This window comes from Laetiporus sulphureus, assembly GCF_001632365.1.
Source record: "Laetiporus sulphureus 93-53 unplaced genomic scaffold LAESUscaffold_5, whole genome shotgun sequence".
NCBI lineage: Eukaryota > Fungi > Basidiomycota > Agaricomycetes > Polyporales > Laetiporaceae > Laetiporus > Laetiporus sulphureus.
In genome coordinates, this window is record NW_024468514.1 from 412258 (window position 1) to 431901 (window position 19644).

The 19644-nt window shown below is 46.4% G+C and overlaps 4 protein-coding genes across 4 annotated transcripts; all 4 read left to right on the plus strand.

Annotated features, from left to right (window-relative positions):
• Window positions 1-587: 587 nt before the first annotated feature.
• Window positions 588-2148, plus strand: LAESUDRAFT_721673 (uncharacterized protein). The gene is made up of 9 exons (XM_040908052.1): window positions 588-636; window positions 692-708; window positions 772-837; window positions 894-1030; window positions 1096-1261; window positions 1322-1458; window positions 1510-1576; window positions 1629-1656; window positions 1708-2148. The coding sequence occupies exons 3-9, from the start codon at window positions 809-811 to the stop codon at window positions 1927-1929; spliced, it is 786 nt and encodes a 261-aa protein (XP_040768074.1). The 5' UTR covers window positions 588-636; window positions 692-708; window positions 772-808; the 3' UTR covers window positions 1930-2148.
• Window positions 2149-2806: 658 nt separating this feature from the next.
• LAESUDRAFT_755839 (uncharacterized protein) lies at window positions 2807-3163 on the plus strand (the record flags this gene model as incomplete). Its single annotated transcript, XM_040912086.1, has 2 exons — window positions 2807-2992; window positions 3053-3163. 2 exons carry the CDS (start codon window positions 2807-2809, stop codon window positions 3161-3163), a joined length of 297 nt encoding a protein of 98 aa, XP_040768075.1.
• A 2292-nt stretch (window positions 3164-5455) lies between these two features.
• LAESUDRAFT_755840 (uncharacterized protein) lies at window positions 5456-6082 on the plus strand (the record flags this gene model as incomplete). The annotated part of the gene is made up of 2 exons (XM_040912087.1): window positions 5456-5598; window positions 5665-6082. The coding sequence occupies 2 exons, from the start codon at window positions 5456-5458 to the stop codon at window positions 6080-6082; spliced, it is 561 nt and encodes a 186-aa protein (XP_040768076.1).
• Window positions 6083-6469: 387 nt separating this feature from the next.
• LAESUDRAFT_755841 (uncharacterized protein) lies at window positions 6470-7256 on the plus strand (the record flags this gene model as incomplete). Its single annotated transcript, XM_040912088.1, has 3 exons — window positions 6470-6797; window positions 6892-6968; window positions 7005-7256. The coding sequence occupies 3 exons, from the start codon at window positions 6470-6472 to the stop codon at window positions 7254-7256; spliced, it is 657 nt and encodes a 218-aa protein (XP_040768077.1).
• Between the last annotated feature and the right edge of the window lie 12388 nt (window positions 7257-19644).

Below are 19644 nucleotides of genomic sequence, written 5' to 3' on the forward strand. Positions count from 1 at the left end.
AAAGGTCGACACCGCATCCTGCCTCCCCTTCAAGTTGTCTTTATCCGCATCAGCAGTCATTACATCGACTACGACGTAAGAGGATGGTAGCACTTGTTGAAATTGAGCGACATCACCGCGAAACGCCCAAGATACTGCGGCTCGATCCTGGCAGGAGATAACGCTTCTCCGGACTGCGCCTCTTCAAAGCCTCAAAGATCCATCGATAATCGGTACCCGCGGACTCAAAAAAGGCCGATCCACACGTCTTTAGCCGAGCTTCGATTGAACATTGTCTGAATATTGACGGAAGATGTCCATGAGCGGCGTTACACTGAAATGCGAAGGCGATACCTCTCAGCACCACAGTGGTCTTACCAATTGTCTCAGTTGACAATGGCTATAAGAACCCGCCTCCTCTCGTTGCCACTGCGTAGCTGCCACTACGTCGATTGCGAGCCGATAGGCAGGACATCAAACACAACTCATGCTGCCAGGCTCTTTGACGCCGTCCGAGGTCGCAGAGAATATTCGTGAGTCAGCTAATCACCCATAGTGGAAGTTCTCGTTCACTTCCACTTTACAGTCAACCACCAGTTTGCTGTCGCGGCCGTCAGCTTTCTTCTGTATGATACCGTTATCCATATTGGTGATGAGGTGTGTCCGCAAACTGGTACCTTTCTTGCTTGGCTAAGAATGAACGTCCGAACAGATCCAGTATATCTGGCGGTATGCTATAATGGAGTTATAAGCAAAAACAACCTGGGTTTTCATATTCTGTATGGACTACAGGGGTAAAAAAAATCTCATCACATGTGCTTACGTTTCGATGCGACATATACCCTACATTGCACAATTGTCAGTACAATTTACCTGAATGCTACGTTGATTATGTTTGATAGCTTCCTTCGCAGGTCAACCCTAATCTTCTTCTTCCAACTGGAAGCCGGTCGCGATCATTCTCCGACACTGTGTCATGGCCTTATCGCATACCAACTTGGTGTCAACCAGGCTGTGACAATCATTGTTGAGGCAATTCTTCTGATGCGCAGTAAGTCAGTTGAAACTTGTCTCCATAATGCACACAAGGATGCTCAACAACGGCGATGGAACAAGTCTATGCACTCTTCAAACAAAACATTATGGTCATAATCAGCGTTCTCGTACTGTTTACGGCGGAAATTGCCGCTATGATCACGATTCTGGCGCTCGGCGTCCCGAAAATCGAGTTCAACTCGGTATGTTTGGTTAGGAGCATACCATCAATCATGACCCCATACTGGTGTGTATTTCTGAGGCCAGCGTACCAAACAACTCATTGTGATTGTGAACACACCCGCAGGGCACTGTCGCTTATTTTTGAAACAGCGCTGTTTGCCCTTACATTGTACAAGTTTCTCACAGATTATGTCAAAGGACAACACTCAATCCTGACGCTGATCATCCGTGATGGCACATGGGCTTATGCAGCCATCTTTGGTGAGCATGATTGCATTGAAAATGCCCCGGAATACCAATCCATCACGTCAGTGGCTATGCTTGTCAACACGCTTTTGTATCGATTGGTCCACAACTCTTTAGCCGGACTCTGCTTCGCGTGAGCTTCAATATCCGGGACAGTCTATTTGTACTAACTGCATAGCATATAGCTGGGAGTCTGCTATCATATCAACAGTGGTACGTCTAAAAAGTCACTCAAGATTGCTGGATCTCTTACACCTGTCATAGGGATCGCACATTCTACTCAATTTGAGGCGATTTGGAGCGCAATGTGTGCATTCGTCAAGATCTGTTAGGAAGCTGAGCGAGGCCAGTTCCATATCTTTCGCGACACCTCTCCAACGGCCATCGCATTTCAATCATTCTTTGGAGGAAGGTGTGACGGATGGATTGCGCGAGTTGGAAGATTTTTGCAGCGCAACGTCCAGCGATGATCGCTTTGGGCCTTGATGACTGGTTAATGAATATTTGGTCCCTTCTACGGTATTTGGGTTACGTCCGCACTACGTATAGACACTGTTAACGGCTCTCAGACTCTGCGCGTCGGCGATAGCTCGGCCTCGCTAAGCTTTCACGTGCAGCGCAGCGTGCTTGTGTATCCGTAGTACGTACATGGTGGATGGAAGTGCTGGTACAAATCGAACTCCACGTCACCGCGGCTGCCGTTCACACAGCTTGCTAGAGAGAGTTAGCGAGAACAATTGCACGAGCCTCGTGTAGCCTGCGTCCTGGGAGATTCGGCCAGCACAGCCGGCGGGATCTGTTTTGATGACGGCTACGCGGCCCAACGCGGTTGTCGGACAAACTTGAATGGAGTCCTTCCCGCGATGACGACTTATACCTCACGAATTCTGCAGAAAATCAGAGGAGGTGTGAAGACAATGGGCAGGCTCATGACTAGAGGAAGATGGCTCCGGATACCGAGGAGAGGAAGGCCGATAGATAAACTTGTGAGTGTTGAGAAAGCCGAACCTCACGACCGAGGCTCGAGGACAAGCCGAGGTACCGAGGCCCTCACAAACGAGAGTCCGGACCAATGTGGCTGAGGGATTAGATAATATTTCCTAATGTGTACATGTATATATAAAGGAATGCCATATCGGGAAGATCCGCATCATCCTTCATCCCGGACGCTCACCCCGTGTTCTGTGTTCCCAATCTGAGGCTTAATAGGTTATGAGCCCCAGGCTTTCGGATTAACCTCGAACCTTATCGATTGATTGCTCTGACATCATTACTTGGCAACATGGCTGAAGAGAAAGAGAGATTGTTGTACCTGCACATTGAGCCCCTAAAAGAAGACACTTGGATGCCCTGAAAGACCAAGATGGAGGCCATCCTCGATGATAAAGGGCTCTTGCCCTGGATTAAGGGCAAGAAGAAGAAGCCCGAGATCCAAATTGTCGGAGACCCCGAAGAGATCCAAGTGCGTGAAGATGAGATCAAAGAATGGGAAAAGAAAGACCATTCCGCACGCACCATTATCACGATCAATCTCGGCAACAACCAGATTGTGAATGTGACAGGTGCGACATCTGCTCGAGACATGTGAAAGAAACTCCACATGGTTAAGGAGCAACGCGGGCAAAGCGGTATCGATTCTCTCATTCGACGTCTCTACTGTACATATGCGGGCGAAGGAGACAACATCGGGAAACATATGAAGGAGTTATGCAAGATCTAAGAAGAGCTACATGTCATGGGAAATGAGATTGACGACAAGCAATCTCATAATGTCATTGTCACCTCATTGCCTGATAGCTGGAAGACGTTCACGGACACCTATTTCAGATTCTGAGGTGAGCTCATCGATAGTGACGATGAGGAGAGAGAGGAACAGAGGCGAGAGAGAGAGAGAGGAAGAGGAACATAACCATGCAACAACTCATTGGGATAGTTCTCGATGAGTGACGCTGCCGCAAAGATCACGATCTGAGCTCGGAAACAGATCAAGCAATGATAGCCACTCACGGGAAGAGGAAGCGTTCCTCGGAGTGCCTGAAGAATCTCGGAGCTAAAGCTGAGTCCTCAGACAATGCGATCATCTGTCCCAACTGCGACAAGCCATGTCACACCAAAGCCAAATGCTTTGCTAAGGGAGGCAGAAAGAAAGGCCAGTGGCTGCAGTGGTGGAAGAGACCTGATGAAAAGAGGCAGAAAAGAGTGGATCGCACCAACAAGGGTGAAGGATCCTCGAAGGGCAAAAAACACGCATTTGTAGTGCATGATTCTAATGAAGATCAGAACACTGTATCCGTAGGTGATTCTGATGAAGATATTTCTTCATTTTATTCGTGGATTGCTGATACAGCGACGACCTCACATGTCACAAACTGACGTGAGATCTTCACATCGTATTAAGCGCTTGAGAATCATGCCATCTCTGGATTAAATCCAGGGAGCTTAGCGGCAGTTGGCCGTGGCTCTGTAGATCTCGAAAGCACATTTGGAGATCAAAAAGTGCGATTCTGACTCACAATGTGCTATATGTGCTGCAGGCACACCACAACTTAATTTCGCTTGGGTAGTCGCATTGTTGCAGAAAATAAAAGAGCTATTCTCACTGATAAAAATGAGAAGACGTTGGTGTCACAGATTTTCATCACAAAGTCCACACGTAACTTTTCTCATGCCACAGATCATGTGCTTCACCAATATCTCACGCCACTCAGCCACAGACGTGACACGTAGAGATCAGGTGATAGTCCACATCACATGCTATGGTTCAGACTCACGGATGATACGGTCGGACCTGTCTATTCCAGGATACCATAGAGGCACCCATTTGGGAACAAAGGGAACAAGGACTATTGTTATACATCGGACTCCCGCTTTCTATTAGTTTAGCCAGAAGCCAAGATAAGCACGATGTTCACACCAGAGAACAAAAGGGAAACCAAGATAGGCACGATGTTCACATGCGCTACTGCGGCAACCATCGATCTTTCCACTTATTGTTCTACTCCTGGACATTCCATTGCTTCATGTATGGCCATTAGCTTATACCCGTAGATAGGTAGCTTAGGTAAGATAGCCCGCTGTACGTGTATATAAGACCAGCTATGTAGAGGACGAAACTTCAGATTGTTTCTCCTCGTCTACTACCGTAGCACTTACTGAGCCTAACCAGCTCCTACATATATCTCTCACCCTCTGCTACGCTTGCTTCATCAACAAGTAAGTCATAGGCTCTTGTGCCACTTGAGGGTTCAGGAGAATCATTTGGGATCAGGGGGATCAGGACGGCACGTTCCTCATGACCGTTCCTTTTTAGTCTCTTTGTTCTCTCGTCCAGCGGTGCTGTGACATTAGAAACAATCTGACAATTTTCTGCGCCCCTGCTTAGTGTCTAACACAAGTGGTCATGTATTTTCAGTGCAAGCAGCTCTGAGCTGCCCAAGGCACCAAAGTGCAAGGCCACCCCCAGGAGTGATCTCGACGCTCACTACAAGCATCAGGAAACCAACAAGGAGTGCGGAAGGCTCCTCACACTTGCATCATTAGGCACATCATCCACAGACAGGCAGCGTGCTGCAGCAAGGGTTGTCGACACCACCCACATCATAAAGTAGGGAATCATCTGCAAGCCCCGTGATTGCACCCCACCACTTGAACGCTACAAACCTAGATGCGGATGTCTTACCATGGGTGGTCGCAAGCCAGCGCCACCCCCAGAGCTCATCACATCCAACACAATTCTCCCTCCGTCATTGCTCCCATCCCAGTTCAGCCCCTCCTGAACTTTATAAAGACCAACACCGTTGCACATCCCATTCGCCCACTTCCATCTAGAGTCAGGCTAACAATCCATATCGAGACACTCACAAAGCAGGTAGATGCTACCCGCTTCAGGCTCCAGCTAATACTAGGAGTGTTCTTGTATCGTCTCAAGGACGAGCACTAGGGACCTATCTACAGCCTCACTACAGAACTCGACAAGGTCTGCACTGACCTACACACTGGAACGTGCACCTACATGTTCATCGAAAAGCAGGTCATCAATACGGTCTGTCTGGAGATAGGAAGCATCAGCTTCAAGCAGATAGGAAAGGAAGAGAGGCTACAGGAGATCATCAAGGCTCTGGTTTTCATCGCAAAGAAGCGATACCTGAACTTTTTGTATTAGTTTACATATCTTTATGTCGCAATGGAAGAAGCTGATCGTGCATATGCGTCTACATTCAGACAGAGGATGGAAGACATACTCCACCCCAACATCGAAACAGCACATGATGGAAGCACTCCGCAAGCATCGCAACGCAACTCACCTGAGCCTGGGCTAGGTTCCCAGGACTCTGCATCGCGAATCAGAGGACCCACATCCCCGACACCATCACTTTTACCTGCATATGTCTCTCTCACTTGGGAGTTTGATGGGCACCAATTCGAGCATCTAGAAGATGCGCTGAGGCAGTCCACGCCCGGAGAAGTCCTGGATCATATCCGTGAATGGGTCATAGTCGCAATGAAGCTCACTGTCCACACGGAAGTCGTGAAGGTTTACAATGTGCTCGAAAACAAGCTATACGAGCATAAAAGGGCCTTCGACTCCATCATCCAGAACAACAAGAGCGAGCATCGATTAAAGGAGGCAGTCCTCTAGACAGAAATTGGAAAGCTTAGTGATAGGATCCTCGTGCAAGACATGCACATAACGGTTTTAAACAACGAGCTTGCCAGGATGCAAGCGGCAATGCTGGATATCAGAAAAGAGATGATGGAAGTCAAGTCCGCAAACACCAAGCTGCAGCATGAGCTAGCTTTACTCAAAGCAAGCAGTGTCATGGTGATGCAAGGTCACACCTCCGGCATGGTCCAATCGAACAGGCCCTGTGTCAAAATTGCCGAACCTCCACACTACTCGGGCAAAGGAAGTCTGGAGGATTGGCTCCAATAACTCGGCATATGGATGCGGTGGAATGAGATCAACGATGACGAGCATAAAATTACCACAGCCCTGCTACACTTGGAAGGTGGTGCATTCACCTACATGTCCAAATACATGACCAAGGCAGCGGCACAGCAATCACTCAGTACATGGAACGACTTTGTCGACGTTCTCAAGGTTAACTACAGGACCCTCAACCCAGACAAGGATGCGCAACAACATTTGAAGGAAATCTGCACAAAGACCTACCCAACTATGGTTTCCTTCACAGAAAAGTTCCACCAATGGGCCACCAAGACTAACTTAGGGCACACTGCACTCATCGGTTACATCACTGAACATCGTGACAAGGACGTGCACCAAGCAATGGTGACACGAGACAGTCTAGGAATCGCTGACCCCACCACATGGCCAGAATACCTCGACTTATGTATGTCTTCAATTGGAGTCCAAGTTCAGAGCCGACAAGGCAGGACAGCGCAGAACAATGGCACCATCGTCACAAGCACCTAAACCTTGAAAAGACCCCAACGCAATGGATGTGGATCGAGTATTCACCCTCACCAAGGAGCAAGAAGGATGGCTGGAAAAGAAGCTGTGCGTATGATGCAGGAAACACCCCTTCATTTTTAAACAGCAATGCCCAGACCCCAAGTATAAAGGCAAATTCGAAATGCCAAAACGGGGACAAGCAACAAGGGCAATATCAACAACGGCATCATCAACAAGCTTCGACGACAGCAAGGCGAGAGAGGAAGCAGCCCATGCTTTCATCACCAGCTACAACGTGAAGGGAAAGGAAAGAGAGGCAGAACTGGAGCCAGCTGTCAAAGCAGCTAGGATCACGGAGGTGAAAGATGATGAGGATTTTCTTCGGCGGGTTCTCTGAGGTCTGGCCAGAGTTGCCATAGACATTGTAGTAGTACCTACTTGCTCTCGCATGTACCAGTATCAAGTTTTCTATACATTGCATCTACTGGTTCATCAAAACATGCGATCGATTTACCTGTTCACCTCAAACAGGGAGTAAGGGATGCCCAAACTGAGGCGCTCCTCGATTCAGGAGCATATTCTTGCTACATCAACCCACGGCTGGTTGATCAGTTGAGTCTCGCTACGATCTCACTTGAGAAGGAGATCAGGGTTTATAACGCAGACACATCCCACAACAAGGGTGGAACCATTTAGAAAAGGGTTCTTCTAAGTATAACTATTGAAAATCACACAAGCAGACAAAGCCTGCTGGTTACCGATATAGGCCATAAGGACATTATACTAGGCATGAGTTTCCTCAAGGAGCACAACCCAGAGGTAGATTGGGGAAAACTCACAGTCGACTTCACCCAGTGCCCACAAAGATGCACACCCTCACAGGTAGCAGTCCAGGAGGAGGACCTGGAAGACACAAACATCCCCCACATCGAAGACCTAATGGAGTTCGTCAGTTCTCAGGAGTTAGGTGACAACTGGAATGACATGGACAGCTTCATTAGATGGGTGTCATTATCAGAAGACCCTGATGCACAAGCCGTAGCATTGCTCATTATGGGTCTTGACACCAAGAGGAATCAGGATAGAGCACCGCAAAAAGGAGAACAGGACAAAGACTACTGGTCCGCCTATGTCCCTAAACACTTCCACGAGTATGGCGATGTGTTCTCCAAGAAGCAGTCAGAATGAATGCCCACAAGAAAGCCCTACGATCATCTAATCGAACTTGTTTCAGAGGCATCGTTACCACGCCCGGCAAAGTTATATCCTATGAACCTACAGGAAAGAAATTCACTCGACACGTGGATAGACCAAGAGTTGGCCAAAGGATACATCAAGAGATCAAGGAGTCCAACAGCAGCACCCATCTTCTTCATCAAAAAGAAAGACAGATCACTGAGGCTAGTACAAGACTACAGGAACCTCAATGCAGTTATGAAGAAGAACAAGTTTCTGATCCCATGCATCTCAGACCTCATTGACAGACTCTCCCATGCTAGTATATTCTCGAAGCTTGACCTGAGATGGGGGTTCAATAACATAAGGATTAGGGAAGGAGACGAAGAGAAAGCTGCCTTCATCACACATCGTGGCCTCCTCGAACCCACCGTAATGTACTTCAGTTTCTGCAATGCTCCCAGCACCTTCTAAACCATGATGAATACAGTCCTTATGAAGACTTAATTCGTACTGGAAAGGTGGTAGTCTACCTAGACGACATCCTCATTTTTACGGACGATCTCAAAGAACACCAACAACTAGTAAAAGCAGTTCTACAGCGCCTCCGGGACAATGACTTATATGCCAAACTGGAGAAATGCTTCTTTGAACAGTCCTCAATCGAATATCTTGGCATGATTATCAGCAAGAACTCAGTACAGATGGACCCTGCTAAGGTTGAAGATGTACTTGGCTGGCCCGCACCTACTAAGGTCAAACAAGTACAGGCCTTTTTAGGATTTGCGAATTTCTACAGGCGATTTATAAAGGACTTTGCTAAACTCACATGACCTTTAACACTTCTCACCTGTAAGGACGTGCCCTGGCAATGGAAAGAAGAGCAAGACCAAGCCTTCAGTGCACTCAAAATGGTGTTCACCTCAGCCCCGATCCTACAACTCCCCAACGACACTGCACCATATTGTCTGGAGACTGATTCTTCAGACTATGCAACTGGTGCAGTACTCGAACAATTAGGAGAAGACAAGCTATGGCATCCAGTCACATACTACTCAAGTCACTCAACAAACACGAAAGAAACTACGAGATTTACGACAAAGAGATGCTTGCAATCATTTGGGCACTAGAAGAATACCGGCACTATTTAGAAGGACACCCAGAACCCATTGAGATTTGGTCAGACCACCTCAACCTTACATACTTCTGCCAGGCACAGAAGTTATCCTGGCGCCAAGTGCGCTGGTCATTATTCCTCACACAATTCAATTTTGTACTCAGTCACTGACCTGGAAAGACAATGCTTCATGCTGATCCTCTGTCCAGGAGGCCAGATCATGAGAGGGGGGTAGACAGCGACAATTCGAATCAAATGCTGTTAAAACCTGAATTTTTCACTATCAATGCGATTCGACCCACTCACGCATCTGAAGTTGATGATGCTCAACTACTGGAAAGGATCAAGAAGGCACTCACAGATGACATGATGACCAAGGATTATTGTGCACTTTTGACTACAGGACAGCGCAAATTTGGGAAAAACCTCGCAGAATGGAACTTCGAGCATGGACTGCTGCTCCATCGTGGAAAGGTTTACGTCCTCAAAGATCAACAGCTATGCCTAGACCTAATAAAGCTCCATCATGACACCTTGCCAGCTGGACACCCAGGCAGGTTCAAAATGTTGGAGTTCATCACTCGGAATTATTGGTGGCCAGGAATGTCCATAATGGTTAAGCAATACGTGCAAGGTTGCGACAGTTGTCAATGCAACAAGTACTCAAGAGAAAAACCATACAGACTATTACAACCAAATGAGGTACTGGGAGGATCATGAAAAATCGTCACAGTCGATCTCATCACACAACTTCCCCCAGCCATGGACTTTAGGGGAGAAAAGAAGATGGCAATACTCGTCGTCATTGACAGACTCACGAAACGAGCACACTTTTACGGAACAGATGACACAGTCACTTCGTCGCAAGTCGCTAACATATTCTATAATGAAGTCTTCAAACTCCACGGACTGCCGCACCAGATTATCTCAGACAGAGGTACTCAATTTGCGAGCAAGCTATTCCAGAAGTTCTGCCAGAAGCTCAGTATAAAGTCAACAATGTCAACTGCATACCATCCCCAAACAGATGGTCAGACAGAAAGGGTTAACCAGGTGTTGGAACAGTACCTTCGCATGTACTGCAACCACAGACAAAATGATTGGGTCTATTATCTGCCAACAGCAGAATTTTCATACAACAACCAGACCCATGAATCCAGCGCACTTTCCCCCTTCTTTGTCGAATATGGCCGACACCCAAAAATGGCACCAGACGTACACGAATGAATACGTCATCCCTCATTGGAACATTTATTTGCCCACCGATCTGAGGCACAAGAACAGGCAAAGGCGGCATTGGAAGTTTCAGCCTCACGGATGAAATGGTACTTCAACGAGAAAAAGGGAGAAGTCCCATTCAAAGTTGGAGATCTAGTACTACTCAAAGGAAAGGACCTGTGAGTAAAAGTCAAGTCCGCGAAGCTAGGCACACAAAACTTCGGACCTTACAAAGTACTTCAGAAGCTAGGTCCAGTCACATTTAAACTGGAACTGCCTAAACAAATGAGGGTCCACCTGGTCTTCCATGCTAGCAAGTTGATCATGTATCATCAAGACACGGTCGCAAACTAAGCCTCCAGCTATAGAAATCGAAGGAGAACCAGAATTCGAAGTTGAGGAAATACTAGACTCGAAGGTCGTAAGGGGAAGGGTCCAATACCTCGTCAAATGGAAAGGCTATGACCATTCTGATGATACATGGCAACCCCAAACAAATCTTACCAACGCCGATGAGCTTCTTCAAGAATTCCACCAACAACACCCAGATGCAGCCAAAGCACCAATCAGGGTCGTCACTTTTGGTGAAAAATGCTTCAAATTATCCTCATATGAAGTTGCACCGATCTCCACACACAGAATCAATATGTCTGACCATCCGGATGAGTTCTTCCTATATCATAAAATGACAGACCTCACCAAATCACCAAAGAAATCCTCAAATGAAGCAGCAGGATGGGATATTTATGCAGCAGAAACACATGAAATCCCTCCGCATTCACGAGCTGTGGTAGATACAGGAGTCACCATAGACCCTTCCAAATATACCTATACATGAATAGCTCCATGCAGCGGACTGGCTGCAAGAGGAATTGACGTGGGAGCAGGAGTTGTTGACCCTGATTACACTGGAGAACTCAAGGTCGTACTGATTAACACAACAGATTTCATATTTTCGATAAAACCGGGAGACAGGATAGCTCAAATAATCTTCGAGTATTACGCTGAAGGGCTTCCCTCTCGAAGTTACCAACCGTTGTGAGCAACTAGAAGGGGAAACAAAGGTTTTGGCTCCTCGGGACAATGAGCCTTAAGAGGGGGTTAGTATCACAGATTTTCACCACAAAGTCTGCACGTGACTTTTCTCATGCCACAGATCACGTGCTTCATCAATATCTCACACCACTCAGCCACAGACGTGACGTGTAGAGATCAGGTGATAGTCCACATCACATGCTATGGTCCAGACCCATGGATGATATGGTTCAGACCTGTCTATTCCAGGATACAATAGAGGCACCCATTTGGGAACAAAGGGAACAAGGACTATTGTTATACATCAGACTCCCGCTTCCTATTAGTTTAGTCAGAAGCCAAGATAAGCACGATGTTCGCACGCGCTACTGCGGCAACCATCGATCTTCCCACTTATTGTTCTACTCCTGGACATTCCATTGTTTCATGTATGGCCATTAGCTTACACCCGTAGACAGGTAGCTTAGATAAGATAGCCCGCTGTACGTGTATATAAGACCAGCCATGTAGAGGACGAAACTTCAGATTGTTTCTCCTCGTCTACTACCGTAGCACTTACTGAGCCTAACCAGCTCCTACATATATCTCTCACCCTCCACTATGCTTGCTTTATCAACAAGTAAGTCATAGGCTCTTGTGCCACTTGAGGATTCAGGGGAATCATTTGAGATCAGGGGGATCAGGACGGCACGTTCCACGTGACCGTTCCTTTTTAGTCTCTTTGTTCTCTCGTCCAGCGGTGCTGTGACAGTTATCTACTGCCACACATCAAGGCTATTTATATTTCACCGACAATGTGCGACCATTGCCTAAATCATCAAGCATCACCTATGCAATGCAGGAACACGCTCCACATACATGGGCGGAGTGGCACCATATTTATGGCCATATCGGAAAAGATGCGCTGAAGCACCTGCATCGAGAATTACTCGTTGATGGCTTCACTGTCATTCTGAACTCTGACAATTTCACATGTGAAGCATGCATCCAGGTGAAGTTCTCCCACAAGCCATACCCGAAGAGCACTGATCATAGAAGTGAGATCCCCAGTGAATTAACACATACTGATGTGTGGGGACCTGCTCCAACGACCGCTCTACAAGGTTGGCGATACTACATTACTTTTACTGATGATGCGACACGTTGCAGTGTCATTCTTTTTATGAAAACAAAGGACGAGACCTCTCAGAAGGTCAAAGAATATATGATGTACCTCGATCGCCGATTCGGTCATCAGCCAAGGATGATCCGGATGGACAATGAACGTGGGTACCTCAATTCTGATCTTAATGATTGGTGTCATTCTCAGAGAATTGAGACTGGTGCTACTGCACCATATTCTCCTCCCCAGAACGGTGTTGCAGAGCATCTCAACCGCATGTTGCTTTCTTGAGCATGTGCAATGTTGTTTGCCCATGCTCTGCCTCATTTCCTATGGGCTGAAGCAGTGTGCCATGCAGTTTATATTAAAAATCATGTGCCTACACGTGCGCTCCATGGTACCATCAGCCATGTTGCCAAGTAAAATGATAAAAACCTGAATATCACTCACCTTTGAGAGTTCGGTTGTGTTATATGGGTTCTTGATGAAGAACTCAACTTATCTAAGCTTGCACCACGAGCCAGCAAATATATCTTTGTTGGTTACATGGACGGTCCCAAAGCAATTAGATATTATGATGCTAAAATGCGTCAAATTAAGATAATGTGTAATTATCATTTCTTACCTACACTATCACCCGAGTTAATTGATTCCCCATTTGGGGAGTCACATCCACCTGCGAATACGCAGTGCGTGGGGGAGTCCAAGAGTAATAGCGATGCACAGATATTCGCATTAGGTGATGATCCATCTTGAGACCTTGATCTGGCTCGAGGAAGTGATCAAAATTCTCGGAAGAGAAAAGAACGAGAATATAATGCACCTATTGAGCTCAGAAGGATGAGCAGAAGAATCGTTCAGCAAGATTATCGATTGCTGAATGATCCGAGCACTGATGATCCGTCCTCAAAAGATGACGACACACCAGAACCGGAAGAATCTCGGAGCGCTGGTGATCTTGATCTGAGCATGAACGATGAATGCATTGCGGATCAAGCATCATTTGCAGAGCTTGTCTATATAGCCATGAACGCTCCCGGAAACATGGAAGTGAATGAGCCTAAGACACTAGCCGATGCAAAGCAATCTTCTGAATGGCTAAGCTGGGAGAAGGCTGTCCAAGCTGAACTTGGACAATTGCATGACATGGGAACATGGGATCTGGTAGATCTCCCTCCCGATTGCAAACCTATCAGAAACAGATGGGTCCTTGTCAAGAAAATAAACAAAGACAGCAAAATAATTAAATATAAAGCACATCTGGTAGCGAAAGGGTACTCTCAGATTCCTGAAATGGAGTTCTCAGAGACCTTTGCGCTGGTTGTGTGTCTCGAAATGATTCGTGCAGTCCTAAGCTTGGCAGCAGTCCTCGATTGGGAAATCCAACAAATGGACGTCAAAGGAGCATACCTGAATGGATCCCTTAAAGAGGAAATATATATGTGCCAACTCGAAGGATATAGCAATGGAACAAATCGAGTATGTCACCTTAGAAAAAACTTTGTATGGACTCAAACAAGCAGGTCGCGAGTGGAATATTGAATTAAATCAACATTTATTAAACATGAGTTTCAAACATTTACTCGCAGATCCATGCACATACATCCGAATCTGAGGGGATAAAATAGAAATTGTCACTGTTTGGGTAGTGTCACAGCACCGCTGGACAAGAGAGTAAAGAGACTAAAAAGGGACAATCACATGGAACGTGCCACCCTGATCCCCCTGATCCCTACGATCCCCCTGAACCCTGATGTGGCACAAGAGCCTGAGACTTACTTGTTGATGGGGCAGGCACAGGTGAGGGTGAGAGATATATGCAAGGAGCTGGTGAGCTCAGTGGGTGCTACAGTGGTAGACGAGGAGAAACAATCTGAGGTTTCGTCCTCTACATGCTGGTCTTATATACATGTACAGCGGGCTATCTTACCTAAGCTACCTATCTTCGGTATAAGCTAATGGCTGTACATGAAACAATGGAATGTTCAGAAGTAGAAGAATAAGTGGGAAGATCGATGGTTGCCACAGTAATTGCATGTGAATATCGTGCCTATCTTGGTTTCCCTTTTGTTCTCTGGTGTGAACATCGTGCCTATCTTGGCTTCTGGCTAAACTAATAGGAAGCAGAAGGCCGATGCGTAACAATAGTCCTTGTTCCCTTTGTTCCCAAATGGGTGCCTCTATTGTATCCTGGAATAGACAGGTCCGACCGTATCATCCGTGGGTCTGTACCATAGCATGTGATGTGGACTATCACCTGATCTCTACACGTCACGTCTGTGGCTGAATGGTGTGAGATATTGGTGAAGCACATGATCTGTAGCATGAGAAAAGTCACGTGCAGACTTTGTGGCGAAAATCTGTGACACTACCCCCCTCTCAAGGCTCATTGTCCCAAGGAGCCAAAACCTTTGTTTCCCCTTCTAGTTGCTCACAATGGTTGGTAACTTCGAGAGGGAAGCCCTTCGGCATAATACTCAAAGATTATCTGAGCTATCCTGTCTCCCGGTTTTACCGAAAATATGAAATCCGTTGTGTTAATCAGTACGACCTTGAGTTCTCCAGTGTAATCAGGGTCAACAACTCCTGCTCCCACGTCAATTCCTCTTGCAGCCAGTCCGCTGCATGGAGCTATTCATGTATAGGTATATTTGGAAGGGTCTATGGTGACTCCTGTACCTACCACAGCTCATGAATGCAGAGGGATTTCATGTGTTTCTGCTGCATAAATATCCCATCCTGCTGCTTCATTTGAGGATTTCTTTGGTGATTTGGTGAGGTCTGTCATTTTATGATATAGGAAGAACTCATCCGGATGGTCAGACATATTGATTCTGTGTGTGGAGATCGGTGCAACTTCATATGAGGATAATTTGAAGCATTTTCCACCAAAAGTGACGACCCTGATTGGTGCTTTGGCTGCATCTGGGTGTTGTTGGTGGAATTCTTGAAGAAGCTCATCGGCGTTGGTAAGATTTGTTTGGGGTTGCCATGTATCGTCAGAATGGTCATAGCCTTTCCATTTGACGAGGTATTGGACCCTTCCCCTTACGACTTTCGAGTCTAATATTTCTTCAACTTCGAATTCTGGTTCTCCTTCGATTTCTATGACTGGGGGTTTTGGGGGTTCACAGTTTGTGACTGTGTCTTGATGATATATGATCAATTTGCTGGCATGGAAGACCAGGTGGACCTTCATTTGCTTGGGCAGTTCTAGTTTGAATGTGACTGGTCCTAGCTTCTGAAGTAATTGGAAGGTCCGAAATTTTGTGTGCCTAGCTTCGCGGATTTGACTTTTACTCACAGGTCCTTTCCTTTGAGTAGTACTAGATCTCCAACTTTGAATGGGACTTCTCCCTTTTTCTCGTTGAAGTACCATTTCATCCGTGAGGCTGAAACTTCCAATGCCGCCTTTGCCTGTTCTTGTGCCTCAGATCGGTGGACAAATAAATGTTCCAATGAGGGATGACGTATTCATTCGTGTACGTCTGGTGCCATTTTTGGGTGTCGGCCATATTCGACAAAGAAGGGGGACAGTGCGGTGGACTCATGGGTCTGGTTGTTGTATGAGAATTCTGCCATTGGCAGATAGTAGACATTATCATTTTGTCTATGGTTGCAGTACATGCGGAGGTACTGTTCCAACACCTGGTTAACCCTTTCTGTCTGATTGTCTGTTTGGGGATGGTATGCTGTAGACATTGTTGACTTTATACTGAGCTTCTGGCAAAACTCCTGGAATAGTTTGCTTGCAAACTGAGTACCTCTGTCTGAGATAATCTGGCGTGGCAATCCGTGGAGTTTGAAGACTTCATTATAGAATACATTAGTGACTTGCAATGATGTGACTGTGTCATCCATTGCATAAAAGTGCGCTCGCTTCATGAGTCTGTCTACGACGACAAGTATTGCCATCTTCTTTTCTCCCCTGAAGTCCATGGCTGGAGGAAGTTGTGTGATATGATCGACTGTGACAATTTTCCATGGTCCTCCTGGTACATCATTTGGTTGTAGTAGTCTGTATGGTTTTTCTCTTGAGTACTTGTTGCATTGACAACTGTCACAACCTTGCACGTATTGCTTAACCATTATGGACATTCCTGGCCACCAATAATTCCGAGTGATGAGCTCCAACATTTTGAACCTGCCTGGGTGTCCGGCTGGTAAGGTGTCATGATGGAGCTTTATTAGGTCTAGGCATAGCTGTTGATCTTTGAGGACATAAACCTTTCTGCGATGGAGCAGCAGTCCATGCTCGAAGTTCCATTCTGCGAGGTTTTTTCCAAATTTGCACTGTCCTGTAGTCAAAAGTGCACGATAATCCTTGGTCATCATGTCATCTGTGAGTGCCTTCTTGATCCTTTCCAGTAGTTGGGCATCATCAACTTCAGATGCGTGAGTGGGTCAAATCGCATTGATAGTGAAAAATTCAGGTTTTAACAGCATTTGATTCAAATTGTCGCTGTCTACCCCCCTCTCATGATCTGGCCTCCTGGACAGAGGATCAGCATGAAGCATTGTCTTTCCAGGTCAGTGACTGAGTACAAAATTGAATTGTGTGAGGAATAATGACCAGCGCACTTGGCGCCAGGATAACTTCTGTGCCTGGCAGAAGTATGTAAGGTTGAGGTGGTCTGACCAAATCTCAATGGGTTCTGGGTGTCCTTCTAAATAGTGCCGGTATTCTTCTAGTGCCCAAATGATTGCAAGCATCTCTTTGTCGTAAATCTCGTAGTTTCTTTCATGTTCATTGAGTGACTTGAGTAGTATGTGACTGGATGCCATAGCTTGTCTTCTCCTAATTGTTCGAGTACTGCACCAGTTGCATAGTCTGAAGAATCAGTCTCCAGACAATATGGTGCAGTGTCGTTGGGGAGTTGTAGGATCGGGGCTGAGGTGAACACCATTTTGAGTGCACTGAAGGCTTGGTCTTGCTCTTCCTTCCATTGCCAGGGCACGTTCTTACAGGTGAGAAGTGTTAAAGGTCATGTGAGTTTCGCAAAGTCCTTTATAAATCGCCTGTAGAAATTCACAAATCCTAAAAAGGCCTGTACTTGTTTGACCTTAGTAGGTGCGGGCCAGCCAAGTACACCTTCGACTTTAGCAGGGTCCATCTGTACCGAATTCTTGCTGATGATCATGCCAAGATATTCAATTGAGGACTGTTCAAAGAAGCATTTCTCCAGTTTGGCATATAAGTCATTGTCCCGGAGGTGCTGTAGAACTGCTTTTACTAGTTGTCGGTGTTCTTCAAGATCGTTCGTAAATATGAGGATGTCATCTAAGTAGACTACCACCTTTCCAGTGCGAATTAAGTCTTCGAGGACTGTATTCATCATTGTTTGGAAGGTGCTGGGAGCATTGCAGAAACTGAAGTACATTACGGTGGGTTCGAAGAGGCCACGATGTGTGATGAAGGTGGCTTTTTCTTCGTCTCCTTCCCTAATCCTTCTGTTGTTGAACCCCCATCTCAGATCAAGCTTCGTAAATATACTAGCATGTGAGAGTCTATCGATGAGGTCCGAAATGCATGGGATTGGGAACTTGTTCTTCTTTGTTACTGCATTGAGGTTCCTGTAATCTTGGACTAGCCTCAGTGATCCATCTTTCTTTTTGATGAAGAAGACGGATGCTGCTGTTGGACTCCTTGATCTCTTGATGTATCCTTTGGCCAACTCTTGGTCTATCCACGTATCGAGTGAATTTCTTTCCTGTAGGTTCATAGGATATAACTTTGCCGGGCATGGTAACAATGCCTCTGGAACAAGTTTGATTGGATGATTGTAGGGCTTTCTTGTGGGCATTCATTCTGACTGCTTCTTGGAGAACACATCGCCATACGCGTGGAAGTGTTTGGGGACATAGGCTGACCAGTAGTCTTTGTCCTGTTCTCCTTTTTGTGGTGCTCTATCCTGATTCCTCTTGGTGTCAAGGCCCATAATGAGTGATGCTACAGCCTGTGCATCAGGGTCTTCTGATAATGACACCCATCCAATAAAGCTGTCCATGTCATTCCAGTTGTCACCTAACTCCTGGAAACCGATGAACTCCATCAGGTGTTCGATGTGGGGGATGTTTGTGTTTTCCAGGTCCTCCTCCTGGACTGCTACCTGTGAGGGTGCACATTTCTGTGGGCATCGGGTGAAATCGACCGTAAGTTTTCCCCAGTTTACTTCAGGGTTGTGCTCCTTGAGGAAACTCATGCCTAGTATAATGTCCTTGTGACCTATATTGGTGACCAGAAGACTTTGTCTGCTTGTGTGGTTTCTGATAGTTATACTTAGAAGAACCCTTTTCTTAATGGTTCCACCCTTGTTGTGAGATGCATCTGCATTATAAACCCTGATCTCCTTCTCAAGTGAGATCATAGCGAGATTCAACTGATCAACCAGCCATGGGTTGATGTAGCAAGAATATGCTCCTGAATCAAGGAGCGCCTCAGTCTGGACTTCCCTTACTCCCCGTTTGAGGTGAACAGATAAATCGATCGCGTGCTTTGACGAACCAGTAGATGCGATGTATAAAAAACTTGATACTGGTACATGCGAGAGCGAGTAGATACTATTACATTGTTTATGGGAACTCTGGCCAGACCTCAGAGAACCCGCCGAAGAAAATCCTCATTATCTTCTACCTCCGTGATCCTAGCTGCTTCGACAGCTGGTTCCAGTTCTGCCTCTTTTTCCTTTCCCTTCACGTCGTAGCTGGTGATGAAAGCACAGACTGCTTCGTATCTCGCCTTGCTGTCGTCGGAGATGTCTGAGACCACGTTTGAAGAAATTGCCCTTGTTGCTTGGCCCCGCTTTGGCATTTCGAATTTGCCTTTGTACTTGGGGTCTGGGCATTGCTGTTTAAAAATGAAGGGGTGTTTCCCACATCGTACACACAGCTTCTTCTCCAGCCAACCTTCTTGCTCCTTGGTGAGGGTGGATACTCGATCCACAAACATTGCGTTAGGATCCTTTGGGGCTCGTGGTGCCGATGATGATGCCGTTACCATTCCGTGCTGTCCTGCCTTGTCGGCTCTGAACTTGGACTCAAGTTGTAAGCAGAGGTCGAGGTATTCCGGCCATGTGATTGGGTCGAAAATGCCTAGGCTGTCTTGTGTGACCATTGCCTGTTGTACCTCCTTGCTTC